The sequence below is a fragment of the Balaenoptera borealis genome (assembly GCF_965194805.1).
Source record: "Balaenoptera borealis genome assembly, chromosome: 4".
NCBI classification, from domain to species: Eukaryota; Metazoa; Chordata; class Mammalia; order Artiodactyla; family Balaenopteridae; genus Balaenoptera; species Balaenoptera borealis.
Genome location: NC_138861.1, coordinates 58,213,384 through 58,229,040, shown reverse-complemented (window position 1 = coordinate 58,229,040; position 15,657 = coordinate 58,213,384). Strand labels below are relative to the sequence as shown.

The window sequence follows — 15,657 nt, the reverse complement described above, 5'->3', positions numbered from 1 at the left end:
AGCTGGTTTGGAGGTGCTGAATTCTCTTAGCTTTTGCTTGTCTGTAAAGCTTTTGATTTCTCCATCGAATATGATTGAGATCCTTGCTGGGTAGAGTAATCTTGGTTGTAGGTTCTTCCCTTTCATCACTTTAAATATGTCATGCCACATGACTTGGAGAGTTTCTAGCTTGGAGAGTTTCTGGCTTGGAGAGTTTCTGCTGAGAAATCAGCTGTTAACCTTATGGGAATTCCCTTGTATGTTATTTGTTGTTTTTCCCTTGCTGCTTTCAGTAATTTTTCTTTGTCTTTAATTTTTGCCAATTTGATTATTATGTGTCTCAACGTGTTTCTCCTTGGGTTTATCCTGTATGGGACTCTCTGTGCTTCCTGGACTTGGGTGGCTATTTCCTTTCCCATGTTAGGGAAGTTTTCGACTATAATCTCTTCAAATATTTTCTCGGGTCCTTTCTCTCTCTCTTCTCCTTCTGGGACCCCTATCATGTGAATGTTGTTGCGTTTAATGTTGTCCCAGAGGTCTCTTAGGCTGTCTTCATTTCTTTTCATTCTTTTTTCTTTATTCTGTTCCGCAACAGTGAATTCCACCATTCTTTCTTCCAGGTCACTTATCCGTTCTTCTGCCTCAGTTATTCTCCTATTGATTCCTTGTAGTGTAGTTTTCATTTCAGTTATTGTATTGTTCATCTCTGTTTGTTTGTTCTTTAATTCTTCTAGGTCTTTGTTAAACATTTCTTGCATCTTCTCAATCTTTGCCTCCATTCTTTTTCCAAGGTCCTGGATCATCTTCACTATCATTATTCTGAATTCTTTTTCTGGAAGGTTGGTGTATCTCCACTTCATTTAGTTGCTTTTCTGGGGTTTTATCTTGTTCCTTCATCTGGTACATAGCCCTCTGCCTTTTCATCTTGTCTATCTTTCTGTGAATGTGTTTTTTGTTCCACAGGCTGCAGGATTGTAGTTCTTCTTGCTTCTGCTGTCTGCCCTCTCTTATTATTTTATTATAACTTCATTGTAACATTCTTTGCATTTTGAAGTATCTTGCAGTCTTACTTCATGATATTTTTCTGATATTGAATATAGAAGAGCTTCTTAGCTTTTAAAATAATTTAGAGATAAAGGAAGGGGTCCAGAGTTAATTTTCCATTCATCCAGTCATTTCACATATATTCACAGAGCACCTGATGGAAAGGTGTTGAAAATATAGCCGTAAATGAAAAAAAAGTCCCTACCCTAGTGGAGTTTACATTGTTGTAGAAGAAGAGGAGCAATGTGCAGAGAGGGAAGTTCAAATATGTCAGACGGGGATAAGTGTTAATGAGCCATGTAAGGAGGTTAATTTCGTAGTGTGGTCTGAGAAGGACTTATTGATAAAGTGACATTGAACAGAGGTCTCCTCCTAGAAGGAGGAGCCATACTGTAGAACACAGCTCCCCAAGTGTGTGCTTGGTGTATTTAAGAATCAGCCAAAAAGCCAGCTTGCCCTGAGCAGAGTGGACCAGCCAGAGGAGCTTGGGGGTTCTGGTCATATAAGGCCCAAGTCACCAAGAGCTCGTTAGTAAGAGTCCATGCATCAATCCAGGGTTGTTATTTGTCTCCCTTTTTTGGGTTTCTACTCTGGACCAGACCCTATGCTGGGCACTGGGGGAAGATACAAAGAAGCTCCAGTTTCCGCCCTCAAATAACCAGTGTCCTTCTTATTGTTGAATGGCTGCTGGCCTTTATGAGGTGCAGTTAAGGACTGTTGGTTGATTAGAGGATGGTTCAGGAATAAGGAACCCAGAGCTGGTCTGAGCTTTGTCACTAACTATATAGCCTTGGGCAAGCCATTCAACCTGTTGGAGCATTAGTATTTTCATCTGCAAAATGCTAGATGTAGAAATTATCACAAGAGATATTTCTAACTCAAAATACCCCACAAAAACCCCACTATGATTCTATAAAACCAAAAAATAGAACTTTATCTTAGTACAGTAGCACTAATTAAAAGTGTACTAAGAAAGCACTTCAGACATCCCATACATGATATATATGTAGGGTCACTTAAAATTTAATTCATGATTTGCTTAGTTAAAAAAAAAATCTTGTTTCACCCAACACAATCAGTTTTGTAAATGAGTGGTAGTTTAAAAAATGTAGATTATATAAAAATTTTTAACCATGTGTTTTCTTTATAACTTCAACCTTAAAGATTTTTTGCCAAAGGTCTTCAAAACTAAATGCAGTGCTAAACCAGAGTTACAGAGTGGCCTGGATTTTGGTATAGATATTTTCTCTTTCTGATTATGGTTTAAAAATTTCTATTTCAAGCGCTATTTGACAGCCATATTTCCCCAGTGCCTGGTAGAATGCAGACACATAGAAGTGACTCAATATATATTGTGGAGGAAATAAATGGCAAATCACCTCCAATAATTTTTTCAAATAGATATGGTATAAAACATTAGAGACTGTATAGTTAATGTTCTAACATTTTCTTTCCACGAAGACTACAAGAAAAGAAATGTATTTAGTAAGAAAGTTTGAAACAACAAGACCCTATTGTATAGCACAGGGAAGTATATTCAGTGTCCTGTGATAAACCTGTGGAAAAGAATATGAAAAAGAATGCATGTATATATATATGTATAACTGAATCACTTTTCTGTACAGTAGAAATTAACACATTGTAAATCAACTATACTTCCATAACATATATTTTAAAAAAGAAAGTTTGGGGCTTCCCTGGTGGCACAGTGGTTGATAATCTGCCTGCCAATGCAGGGGACACGGGTTCGAGCCCTGGTCTGGGAAGATCCCACATGCCGCGGAGCAACTAGGCCCATGAGCCACAACTACTGAGCCTGCACGTCTGGAGCCTGTGCTCCGCAACAAGAGAGGCCGCGACAGTGAGAGGCCCGCACACCGCGATGAAGAGTGGCCCCCACTTGCCACAACTAGAGAAAGCCCTCGCACAGAAACGAAGACCCAACACAGCCAAAAATAAATAAATAAATAAATTAATTAATTAAAAAAAAAAAGAAAGTTTGATCTCAGTCAACAAATATTTATTAAACACCAACTATATGCCAAGAACATCAGTGAACAAAAGAGACAAACCCTGCCCTCATGGAACTTATTCTAGTTGGGAGAAACAGATCATAAATAAACACTTGTCCTAATTAACATATTAGAACATGGTGAATGCTATGGAGACAGGGAAGAGGGAGCGTGGGATGTATGGACCTTCAAATAGAGCAGAGGAGGACCCACCTGCTTCCCAGGTGCGGTTGCAATTAGATTTCTAGAAATATTGCCTGACGGGGTGGACTGGGAAATGAGCAATTTCTAACTTGTGGTTACTTTCTAAACACGTTTTAAAAGAAGACTTTCATATACCATCCTAAGTGCAGGAATGTATTTGCTCTTTAGAGTTGATTGAGGTTTTTAAAATCAACTTTATTGATATATACCTCACAATAAAATTCATTCATTTTAAGTGTACAGGTTGATGTGTTTTGAGAAATATACATACATAGTAAACAGCACTCCAGTCAAGGTGTGGAACATTTCCATTGACCCAGAAATTTCCTTTGCATCCCTTTGCAGTCAGCCTCTCCCCCCAACACTGATATGAGTTAAGTTTTTTAAAAATGCAAGTCCTTGAGTTTTGAGGATGAAGACTTTGTTTTACAGAAGAATTAAAAGGGATAGAAGTAGGAGATTGAAGCCAAATAACTAATAAAATTAAGGCAGATTGCGTTTTCTCCTCTGGGCTGTTGCTGCCGTTGTGGTCAATCACCGTTGTCACTAGCGTTTTTGAAGCTGGCTCTGGTTCTTCCAAAATAAACTTGTGCCCTTTATCATAACCATCTATTGTTTAAGATTTTAATACTGCTGTTTCTGCTGAGCTATATTCTTATTAAAATCCTTTACTTCTCAGAAGTTATGGATATATTTCTACCAGTTTTTTAGAATAATAACTTATTATGCTAATTCCTAGAACAGTTATACTTTTTGCCAGGTATCTAAAATGTAGTATATGCTATCAGGTATTATTATTATTTGGTTCTTTATGCATTTGGCAGTTTTTGGGACATCCACCTACAACCATGCTCAGCATGGTGAAGTGATGAACCGATTAATTATAGTGTCATATTTTATAATCTTTCTTCACCTTTTACAAGTACCTTTTAAAAAACCTTTTTACTGTGGTAAAATGTACGTAACATAAAATTTATCATTTTAACCATTTTAAGTGTTTAGTTCAGTATATGCACATTGCTTGACAACCATCACCACCATCCATCTCTAGAACTTTTCCCCCAGCTGAACTCTGTACCCATTAAACTCTAACTCTCCATTCGCCCTCCCCCCAGCCCCGGGCAACCACCATTCTACTTTGTCTCTGCGAAACTGACTATTCTAGGTACCTCATATAAGTGGAGTAATACAGTATTTGTCCTTCTGTGACTGGCTTATTTCACTTAGCATAATGTCCTCAAGTTTCAACAATGTTGTAGTATATGTCAGCATTTCCTTCCTTTTAAAGGCTGAATAATATTCCACTATTGTTTGATGTATATATATATACACATATCACATTTTGTTTATCCATTCATCCATCTATGGAGTTCTTGAGTTTTTTTTTTTTTTTTTTCTTGAGTTTTTTTTAAACTAATTTTATTGAGGTATAATTTCTGTTTATTAAAGTGCATTTATTTAAAGTGTACCGTTTGATGAGTTTTCATAGATACACATTCGACCCTTGAACAACAAGGGTTTGACCTGCGCGGGTCTACTTATACGTGGATTTTTTTCCAATGGTAAATTCTACAGTACTACACGATCTGCGATCTGCAGTTGGTTGAATCCTCGGCGCAAAATCGAGGAAACAGAGGGCTGACTAGACAGTTAAACACAGCTTTTCGATTGCGTGGGTGGGGGGAATCTGTGCCCCTAACCTTCATGTTGTTCAGCTGTGTACTCCTGTGAAACTACCACCTCAATCAAGACTAACATTTTCATCATTCCCAAAAGATCTGAATTGATCGTGCTCTGATAATTTTATGACAGCCCTCAGGGTGGTTAGTGAAGCAGATGCTGTAAACTGCATAAGCAGCATGCATTTCCCCTTCCTCTTTTCTCGGAGAATCCCACTTTGCATATTCAACACAGCATTCTACAGAGCCATGACATTGCTTCAGGGGAAGGTCTAGCAGGTGCATCCTGATGATTTTTAAACTAATCTTTGGGCTTTCAGTCCTCTTTCAAGTGACTGTTTTCAGGTGAGGCTTCTTGGCATTTAGCGATGAGGGAAGGTGGGAAGGTCGGCTTGGAAGTTTTCCTCACTCTGAAGAAGGAGACACATGAAGAGATAATTCTTTTTGCCTCTGAAAGGTTGCCTAGAGAGACTGAAAAGTTTAAAATAAGGTTGATTTTTGTCTATTTGGGATGGTTCTGAGACGTTCCTTTTAAGAAAAACTGAATAAACTTCCAAACCTACAATTTAACAACTTATTGTCTACAGTTACTTTGATGATGATTTAGTAAGCCAGAAGAGCCACTAGATGTCACTCTGACTTTATTATTTTTTATTTTCAGAGACAACCTAGTGACATTTTCAATCTTTGAAATATTAAATTTAAAGGCATTCCAAAAAATCCAATAAGTTAAATCACATTTAAAATGCTGAAAAAGATAAGGACACAGGGGTTGCTATGAAAAATTAAAATCAAGAAATGAGAATTTTGCAAAGAACAAATTAATTTTTCCTTAGGTGAAGTTAACAGAGTGATGAGTGATTTCTAAGAAGTCAAAACAGTGATTAGGCAAATTCCATTTAAAACAGTGTTTGGTATAAGTGTGCCAGAAGAATAGGAGAGGCAATATGATTGAAGTATTTTTCTGCTTTGGGACCATATTCACAGTAACAGAGCAACATGAACTCAATTACGACACTGGGAATTTTTCATATAGAGACAGAAAGCAAAGTTGTGAGGTGCATTGGATCTATTTATCATGAAGGGAAGAACTTGATAAGAAGGTAGGAGTAATCCTAAGTTAGAGGCAGAAGGAAGGAGGGAAGAAGTAGAGAGAAAACAAGATTCGAAGCTACCTCTTTGAGACTGCACTAAGCTTCCCTAAACTTTTTCCTAAATCAGGAAGAACAATGAAGGTTTCACTGTGTTTACTCAGAACTCTTTCGGTTGCAAGTAACAGAAACCCAACTCCAGCTATTTAAGGAAAAAGTACACATGTGTTTATAGGCTTACCAAACTGGTAAGAATGGGGTAGCTTCAGATATGGCTGTATCTGGTTAAGGAAAGCAATTCTCAAAGTGTGCTCTGGGGATCTTGGAGAGTTCCCTGAGACCCTTTTGGGTCTGCAAGGTCAAAGCAATTTTCATAATAATACTAAGACATAGTCTTAGTGCCTTCCACTATCAGCACCTTGAGACAATGGGGTTGTTTCTCTCTCTCTAGGGAGGAGAGAGGGTCCAATTTCATACTCTAATTAGAGTTTGAGTCCAAATCACATACCCTAACAGAAGTTATCCATATGAATTAGCAATGCTGGCCACAGAGACATAAATTATGCAAAAGACCTACCATAAACTGAGATTCCATTCCTGAGTGTCTGAGAATTTTAATTTTATGCTCACTTATGCTGCTTGCAGGATGACTCTGGTCAGATTATTTAGGCTTTTCATGGCCTCTATGTCCTTACCTCTAAAAACGGATACATTCGTTGATTGTGAGCAATGGAAGATGGGGAAAAAGTTATTCTAACTCTGATCTATCAGTTGCTACAATGAATGTCCACCAAATGAAGTTCTATATGGTTTTTTTTCAGATTGTATATAAATTTTCATTAAATATTTATGTCAAATATTTTGGGTAATAATGTAAAATAGAGGTTTCATTAGTCCACAAGCACTGAGTTCTATTCATCACTGTTTACCTTGTTCTTATTTCCTTTGCCTTTTGATTTTGGCTTTATTACTTTTAATAGTAAATGTTGATTCTGTGAAATCCCATTTTTTACAAAATGAATCAGGAGCAAGATCATAAGTGCCATAAAAAATAATTTTCAGAAAAAAACTATTCATTTACTTAGGATTTTATTTAAATGTATATACATATAGATTTTAATAATGGAGTGAAAGAAAAACCAGCGTTTCTCCTTTTATTCTTAATTTATAAATTAAGCTGCAAAAGGAAGCCCCAATAAAAACTGCATAATTACTCTTAGGAATCAGACAATATTTACCATCTACTTTCATTTTGTACACCTTTTGTTTCCACTAAAGTACTATCATTACATTAAAATGAAATTTTACTTTTTTTTTGTCTTTGAGCCCTACAGATAAAGTTGCTACTGAAAAGCAAATAACACTTGACATGTGTTGTACATTAAACATCATCTAGACTTCTTTGCATATTATATCTGCTTCTCTATTATATTAACTTTTCATTAACTGTGGGTACAAACACCCAAATTAAATTGATATTAAAATGTCAGTTTCCAACATAATTCACATTATCAAGTACTTTTAAACAGAAAAAGTTTTAGCAAAATATCTCTTGGAAATAATCCTAAATTGTTCCAATAACTTGTTAACTGAAGTTTCTGGGTAAAAGATATAGTTATCTTGCACTATTTAAATTTTTAATAGACAGTATTAATGTTAAATTTTATATAACATTATTACAAAATTCCATTGCTAACCTGAAATCAGAACAACATTCCGCCTTGAGTGTCTATTACTTGCCAGATATTAAGTATTTCTTTTCATTTAAAGAATGGATAACAAACTGTCTTGCAGTAGATAAAAATCAAAATATAGAAGAAAGCCTGCCTCCTGTTTGTATTGAATCAAACAAGGAGAAATTTGACTGGAGAGTCCTATTTCAAGATGAGAGGCCGGTCATATATTTTACTTGGCATTTTCTTCCAATGAACAAAATAAAGCCCTTGTGCTACCACCTTGACACTTACTTAAATGTTTACCAAATCCTCTTTGCAAACTTAGCTGCACAGCAGAATTGCCCAGAGGTTTTAAAAAAATGTCAATGCCTGTGCCTCACCCCCAGGGATTCTGCTTTAACTGGAACAAGGTGGGGCTAATCTATCAACTATTTTTCTACTCCTTGCTAATTAGCCATCTGTATGGTATTTTTAACTGTCTACGTTTTATCAGCTGTAAGACTGTTTTGATTGGTCAGGTCTTTGTGGGGAACTGAATTCCACATAGCAGTGCTTACTGGGCAGAAAGGTTGCGGTGCCTCTTCTTTGCCTTGATCCATTTTCCTCTCACTTCCTTACTCTTTCTCTCAGAGGAGGCAAGTGGCTGCCTCCGCAGCTGCGGTGGCTGATCATCACTGAAAAGGGCCAAAGAAAGAACTGAGCTGCCTCCTGGATATTTTTTCCAGGGAAGGTTAATTTACCATGCTTTTTTCCATTTTTCTCTACATCCTGGAAAAAACTTTTTTTTTTTTTCTTTTACAAGAAACAAACTGAACTTATTGCTGAAAAACAGAGGCAAAAAGTTTTAGCACAGCTTCTCAGTTTGGGACAAGTTAGAAACTCCTGAAGCGAGCAGAAGCATAGTAAGTGCTTTCTTTCTTTTAAAGCTACTTCTGGGAAGAGTGGGGGGGGAGCTATTGTAATGGTAAATTTCACTCGGAGAGGAAGAAAGGGTTGATAATCAATCAGAATTGAGGGATTCAGTTGAGTTTTTGCAATTTTCTTACTACATTGTGAGATGACTTGAAGTTTCTCTGGAAAAGTGTTGTTGTGGGTGTGTGTGAAATAAAGGCAGTCTTGAGAGTGACATTGAAAGAAGTTTTTTTTGAACAGAGTAGAGAGAGATACACCACTCCGGGGCTTCAGTGAGAACCGGGAATTCCAGGAGGAGAGTTTACATTCAGAAATGTTGAAGTGAAAAATTCTCCTGGCTCAACATCTTGGAGTTAAGCTCGGAAGAACCCTTTACATCTGAAAGAATTTGTTCCTGGAAACCTCTTTTTCGGCCAGAGTGGATCATGAAGGATGGGATAATGTGCTATACAAGCACCGCTTTCTTGAATCTGCTGCAGGCATTTAAAATTTAACTTGCGGGTTCATGTGTTTGGCATGATGAGGACCACGGAGAACTTCGCTGAGACCAGTGCCACACTAAACCCTAACAGGACCCCCAGGGGAAGGTACGTTTATCTGGAAGCGTTCCTGCAGGGAGGAGCTCCCTGGGGTTTTACTTTGAAAGGTGGCCTGGAGCATGGAGAACCATTAATCATCTCTAAGGTATGTTTCTTTTTCCAATATTGTCTTTATTGAAATTGCTTTTTCAACTTTTGTCAGGTCTGTCAAAAACACAAAATAATGCCGAGGATTGCCTGGATATTGCTTAATTTGCTGTTTCATACCTTTCTGATTATATCTGGACATATTTTGCATAGCTTGGTGTTTGAAAGAAAAATGTGTCTCGCGCATTTATTCTGTGAAATCCCAGGGAAAAATGTGCTTGTTTAATGGATAATCTCTTTTTGTGAATGAAATAGTATAAAACCAGCTGCCACATAATCTTTTCAGTTATGAATCAGATTAAAGATCAACAGCATAGTTAAGGTAGTGGCATGGTGTATATTTGTGTATGAGTGCCTTTATTTAGCATATGGCTAGAAAACTATCTTCTCTTTCTCCTTTCAACTGGAAGTATCTAGCGTTCCAAAATATTTTAGAATTTGTTTGCAATTCTGGATAATTGATTGCACACATATTATTTATTGCTTTCTGCACACTCAGGAGAATTAAATCAGCTTTCAATATAATCCAAGGGCAAAACAGCATTTCTGCCTCTTCTGTTTATCTATGTATTTAAGCCAATTTTTAAACCTTCGTCATCCTGCAACATGCCTCAATTCTTCATATATCTTTGGTGTGGATAGGTATACCCATTGAATGAATCCTTTTTGTGCATTAGGTTTATTGTTTCTGCTTTTCTCTAAAACTTCAGAGATTAAGAAAGATTACAGAGATTTCTTTTATTTTTATTTTTTAAATAATTTTTAAAAAAAATTATTCATTAATTTATTATTTATTTATTTATTTTGGCTGAGCCAGGTCTTAGTTGAGGCATGAGGGATCTTCACTGCGGCATGCATGCGGGATCTAGTTCCCCGACCAGGGATTGAACCCTGGCCCCCTGCTTTGGGAGCGCAGGGTCTTACCCACTGGACCACCAGGGAAGTCCCCAGAGATTTCTTTTAAAATTTCAGAATATTAACAGTCTAAAACAACAGAATATAAGTGCTTTTCACACCTTAGCATTACTCAAGAAACATCTGTAATTGAGGGGAAATTTAGTTTTAGTTGGAGAGTGGGAAAGAGGTAGATATGCATTTTGCCTGAGCTCTATTACCTACTTAAGGTTAGTTTTCATATCCCACCAAAATGTGTGTTTTGAGAGAGACAAATGACTCTTACTGTGGGTGAGCCAGTGGGAACTGTTTTCCAGCAGTCAGCCAAGAACGTGCAGAATAGCACTGTAAACTGTGTGACTTTTCCTTATCTTTCCTAAGAAAACAAAAGATATGTATACATATATGTGTATCAGTTAGGAAGACTTCCAGCTATAAGTAACTGGAAACCCGACTGATAGTAACCTAAGTAAACTGGGGTTAGTTTTTCTCATATTACAAGAAGTCTGGAGTTAGGTTGTCCAGGCAAGGAGCAGCAGTTCAATAATGTCATCAAGAATTTCACTTAGCTCTCCACTCTGCCTTCTTTATGATGTTGACTTTTGTCTTCATGGTGGCAAGATGGATGCCATATCTCTGCCATTGCATCTTCATTCTGGGCAGGGTTTTGGCTTTTGGTTTGGAACCCTCCCCATCAAACTTGTGCTTACATCTTGTTGACCAGAACTGTGCCACATACCTATCCTTAGACCGATTATTGGCCAAGGGGAATGAGACTACCATGACTAGTTTAGACCAGTCAGGATTTCTCTCCTGGGTTCTGTGATAGAAACTTAGCCTTCCTGATGTCAAGGAATCTCTGCCCACTATTTGAACAAATTGAGGTTCTGTTTTCAGGAAGAAGGAGGGAGTGGGTGCTGGGTAGACAGTTGAGAATGTCTGCCACAGACATAAATATCATCTCTGCATTTCAAAACTCTGGTTTACATTCAATTTGCCTGGTCTTTAATGTTAAGATATTATGTATCTGCTCACTAGAATACGGTTTCCTGTCAAACAGGCCTAATCCTACCACTAATGAGCCACTCTGCTAAGGCTCCATTTTATCTGCAGAATGGGGGGTAAACGATTATCTCCCTTATTGGAATGTGTGGGGATTAAATGAGACCGTGTATTTAGAACAGCTAGCATAGGGGCTGGTACACAGAAAGAGCTCAAAAAAAAAAAAAAAATCTTAACAAAGATTATGACTATTGCTTTTCATTAGTCTAAGAGACATTGTATTAGGATACAGATTTGTCTGATCTACAAAGATCCAAAATAGCAGTAGCTTAAGCAATATAGGAATTTATATCTCTCTCACATGACAATCTGAGCATAAGCCAAACTGAAAGATGGCTGCAAGGGGTCAGGGACCCAAGTGCCTTCTACTTTCTTACTTTCATCCTGATGCCCCGTCTGCATGGTGCAAGGTGACTTGTCCCAACATCTGCTTTCCAGTCCGTAAGAAGTGGAAAAAGAAAAGAGAAGACAATCTCCTTCCTTTCAAGGGTATAATCTGGCGTAATCTGCTCTGTCCAATATGGTAGCCACCAGACACATGTGGTCCATTTCAATGAAAAGTAACTAAAATGGGACTTACCTGGTGGTGCAGTGGTTAAGAATCCGCCTGCCAATGCAGGAGACACGGGTTCTATCCCTGGTCCTAGAAGATCCCACATGCCGTGGCGCAACTCAGCCCGTGCGCCACAACTACTGAGCCCGCGTGCCATAACTACTGAAGCCCTCGCGCCTAGAGCCCGCTCTCCACAACAAGAGAAGCCACCGCAATGAGAAACTCATGCACTGCAACGAAGAGTAGGCCCTGCTCGCTGCAACTAGAGAAAGCCCACAGGCAGCAGTGAAGACCCAACGCAGCCAAAAATAAATAAGTAAATAAATTTATATTTTAAAAAAGTAACTAAAATGAAATACAATTTTAAATTCTGTTTCTCATATCCACCAGCCAGATTTCAAGTGCCACATTTCTTCGAAGCTCTTGAATCTCTCTCCCCATCCTGTCTGTCTGGCAAACTCATATTCATCCAAGCTCCATTTCTTCCTCTCTCTGAAGTTTTCCTGACTTCATCAAGCTGGGTTAGGTGATCTCTCTTCTACACTCCAATAACATGCATTCATTACACCAAATCATAATTTTAAAATTTATGTTGACTGTCTTCTCAGCAGTCTGAAAGCCTCTTGAAAGGCTGCGACTATTTTCTTTTCATCTCTACCACATCTAACTCAGCCCGGGTACACAAATATTTGTTGAGTAAATGAAAAGGCATGGGCTATGTCTTATTCATCTTGCATTTCCAAGATCTAGCAGAGTGCCTGGCACAGGGTAGGTGCTCGATAACTTCTATTGAAGTAATAGGCAAAGACAAAACAGAGCAGGGGGGCAGTCTAAGCAGGGATGCAGAGTCCCATGAGATGAGGATGCCAGGCAGATCTACAGACATGGAACATATATGTTTCCCATTGCTACCATAAAAATTACCACCAACTCAGTGGCTTAAACAACACAAACTTATTATCTTACAGTTCTGTAGGTCAGAAGTCTAACACAGGTCTCACTGGGCTAAAATTAAGATGTCAACAAGGCTGTGTTCCTTTTTGGAGGCTATAGGGGAGGCTCTGTTTCCCTGCCCTTTTCATCTTCTAGAAGCGACCCCCATTCCCTGGCTCATGGTCCCGTTCCTCCGTCTTCAAAGCCAGCAATGGCAGGTTGAGTCCTCACGTCGCATCACTCTGATCTCTAACTTCTGCCTCCCTCTTCCAATTTGAAGTACCCTTGGGATTACATTGGGCCCACCAGGATAATATCCCTCTTTAAAGATCAGTTGAGTAATGACCTTAATTCTGTCTGCAACCTTAATTCCCTTTTGCCATGTAATCTAACATATTCACAGGTTCCAGGGATTAGAATGTGGATGTCTTTGGGGGGAGAGGGCTTTATTTTGCCAACCAACAGGGAGTTTGAACATTGATGAAAGTCCACGTAATTAAGACAATACCAAGGATAAGACAAAAGTTAAGTTTAGTGGCTGATTGTGTGTATCCCAGACCTTTTTTCTAGGACTATGAAAAAAGTGCCCATTAGCTCATATGCTGCTCACCAAATGTTCACTATTCCCCTGATGTAGGGTGACCCCCATTGTAAGTGAAGGGAAGGGATAGTACACATTAAGTCTTTGATATGAAAGGCAGGTACATTTATACAAAGCAGTTATAAGCTGCCAGGTATGACAATATAATGAATGAAGTATCAGTTTTCTTTAGGTACAAATGAGGCAGGAGAATGAATGGGGGAGAAGGAGCTACAAAAGTGTGGCAGTAAAAGAAATCATTTCCAAATCCCTTTCTTTGGGATTTAATGTCCTTGAAAAGGAGAGGTGGAGTTGAGGAAAGAGCCTCTGTAATCCGTAAACTTCAAAAAGAAAGGGTAACTTTTTAAAAAAAAAAAAAAGGATTGTATGTAGAAGCTCAAGTATTTCAATAGTTCAGGAAGTTGGCAGCATGATTTTATTATGACTCACTCCGTATTGTGGCTGAAAAAAGTGGTTCCACCTGCTGTGGGTGATGCACCTGCCCCTAGGATTTATAATCAAATAACAACTAGAACAACAACAAACAACAACCAGTAACAACCACCAGTAAATGCTGGCACTTACTAAGTGCTTACTAGGTGCTGAGCTCTAGTCCAAGAGATCCACGTGTGTTACCTCGTTTAATTTCCACAACTCCACGAGGAAGGTAATATTATGATGCCAGTTTTATACATGAGAAACCAAGACACAGAATTTGAGTAGCTTTCTGAAGCTCTCATGGCTGGTAGAAGGTGCTAGAGTTGGAATTTGAATGCGGGCATCCTGGTTCTCCAGAGTCCACGCGCTTGACGTACTCTGCCGTTCAGTCACTGTTGCCTGCCAAATATTCGGCTCAGTCTAGATTCTAGAGCCATGATCTGGGTAAAATATGGGATTAATCTTTTGTTATATATGTTTTAAAATTTATTAGAGAAAACGATTTTTGAAAATCTTAGTCCTTGGGGTTTCCTTGGTGGTCCAATGGTTAAGACTCCACGATCCCAATGCAGGGAGCCTGGGTTCGATCGCTGGTTGGGGAACTAAGATCCTGCATGCTGCACAGTGTGGCAAGAACAAAAAATCTTAGTCCTATACATGGAAGCAACCTAAGTGTCCATCGACAGATGAATGGTTAAAGAAGATGTGGCACATATATACAATGGAATATTACTCAGCCGTAAAAAGAAACGCAATTGAGTTATTTGTAGTGAGGTGGATGGACCTGGAGTCTGTCATACAGAGTGAAGTAAGTCAGAAAGAGAAAAACAAATACCGTATGCTAACACATATATATGGAATCTAAAAAACAAAAAAGTGTTTCTGAGAACCTAGGGGCAGGACAGGAATAAAGACACAGATGCAGAGAATGGATTTGAGGACACGGGGAGGGGGAAGGGTAAGCTGGGACGAAGTGAGAGAGTGACATGGACATATATACACCAGCAAATGTAAAATAGATAGCTAGTGGGAAGCAGCTGCATAGCACAGGGAGATCAGCTCGGTGCTTTGTGACCACCTAGAGGGGTGGGATAGGGAGGGTGGGAGGGAGACGCAAGAGGGAGGGGATATGGGGATATATGTAGACATATAGCTGATTCACTTTGTTATACAGCAGAAACTAACACAACATTGTAAAGTAATTATACTCCAATAAAGATGTTAAAAAAAAAAAATCTTAGTCCTGTAAGGGTCCCCTAAAATAGGTACAGGAACTCCTTTAAGTAGTTCAAGACCCATAAAAGGAGGGGCCACTTACCATTTCTTAGTAAGTATTGTTGTGGTGTCTCCACCTGGAGAGGCACCTTTTTTGTGCACTTCAAAGGATTAAAACCTCCACATGTACTTCATGTGCTTACATGGTCTTCCCTAGGAAGAAGACTAAAATGTATACTCTAGCCAAAAAGAAGTATGAGTGTACCAGTTCAGCCCTTGGGAAGAAGAGGAGGGAAAAGGAGGCTTATTTTAGTTATTTGGGGGAAACCCTAAAGCAAACCCACCCAGACTTCAGTGGGTGCTCCTGGGTCTTGGATGCTCTGGGCTTTCTGGAGAATTGGCGACTGGAACAGATTAGCCTGGAGGCAACTAGACCGTCCTTCGACAACCACAGAAAAGCTGTCACTGGCAGAGAGCTCCTTGAAGCAGTCAAGCAGAGATCCTCTCTGAAGAGCTTTTGGATAAGTGAAGTGTTTCTGAATGGCCCTGTTGTTGGAAATGATTGCACTTGTCCCCCAAAATTGGATGCGTCAGAGGGCTGGGTTGGAGACAATGTATCTAAGAAGTACTGGCTACAACAGGAGTCTTGGTGCTCCACACCTGGTCTCCTGGTCCTGTGTTTTTACCCTCTGATGTCCT

General features: G+C 38.9%; 1 protein-coding gene across 1 annotated transcript in view; it reads left to right on the top strand.

The window, feature by feature from the left end:
- SHROOM3 (shroom family member 3) overlaps nt 1–15,657 on the top strand; it is a 533,396-nt gene that overhangs the window by 214,595 nt on the left and 303,144 nt on the right. Inside the window, exons 2-3 of the mRNA XM_082389318.1 lie at nt 7,153–8,587; nt 8,838–9,281. Coding sequence (XP_082245444.1) covers nt 9,114–9,281 — 168 coding nt within the window. The 5' untranslated portion in view covers nt 7,153–8,587; nt 8,838–9,113. The remainder of the gene's footprint in view (nt 1–7,152; nt 8,588–8,837; nt 9,282–15,657) is intronic.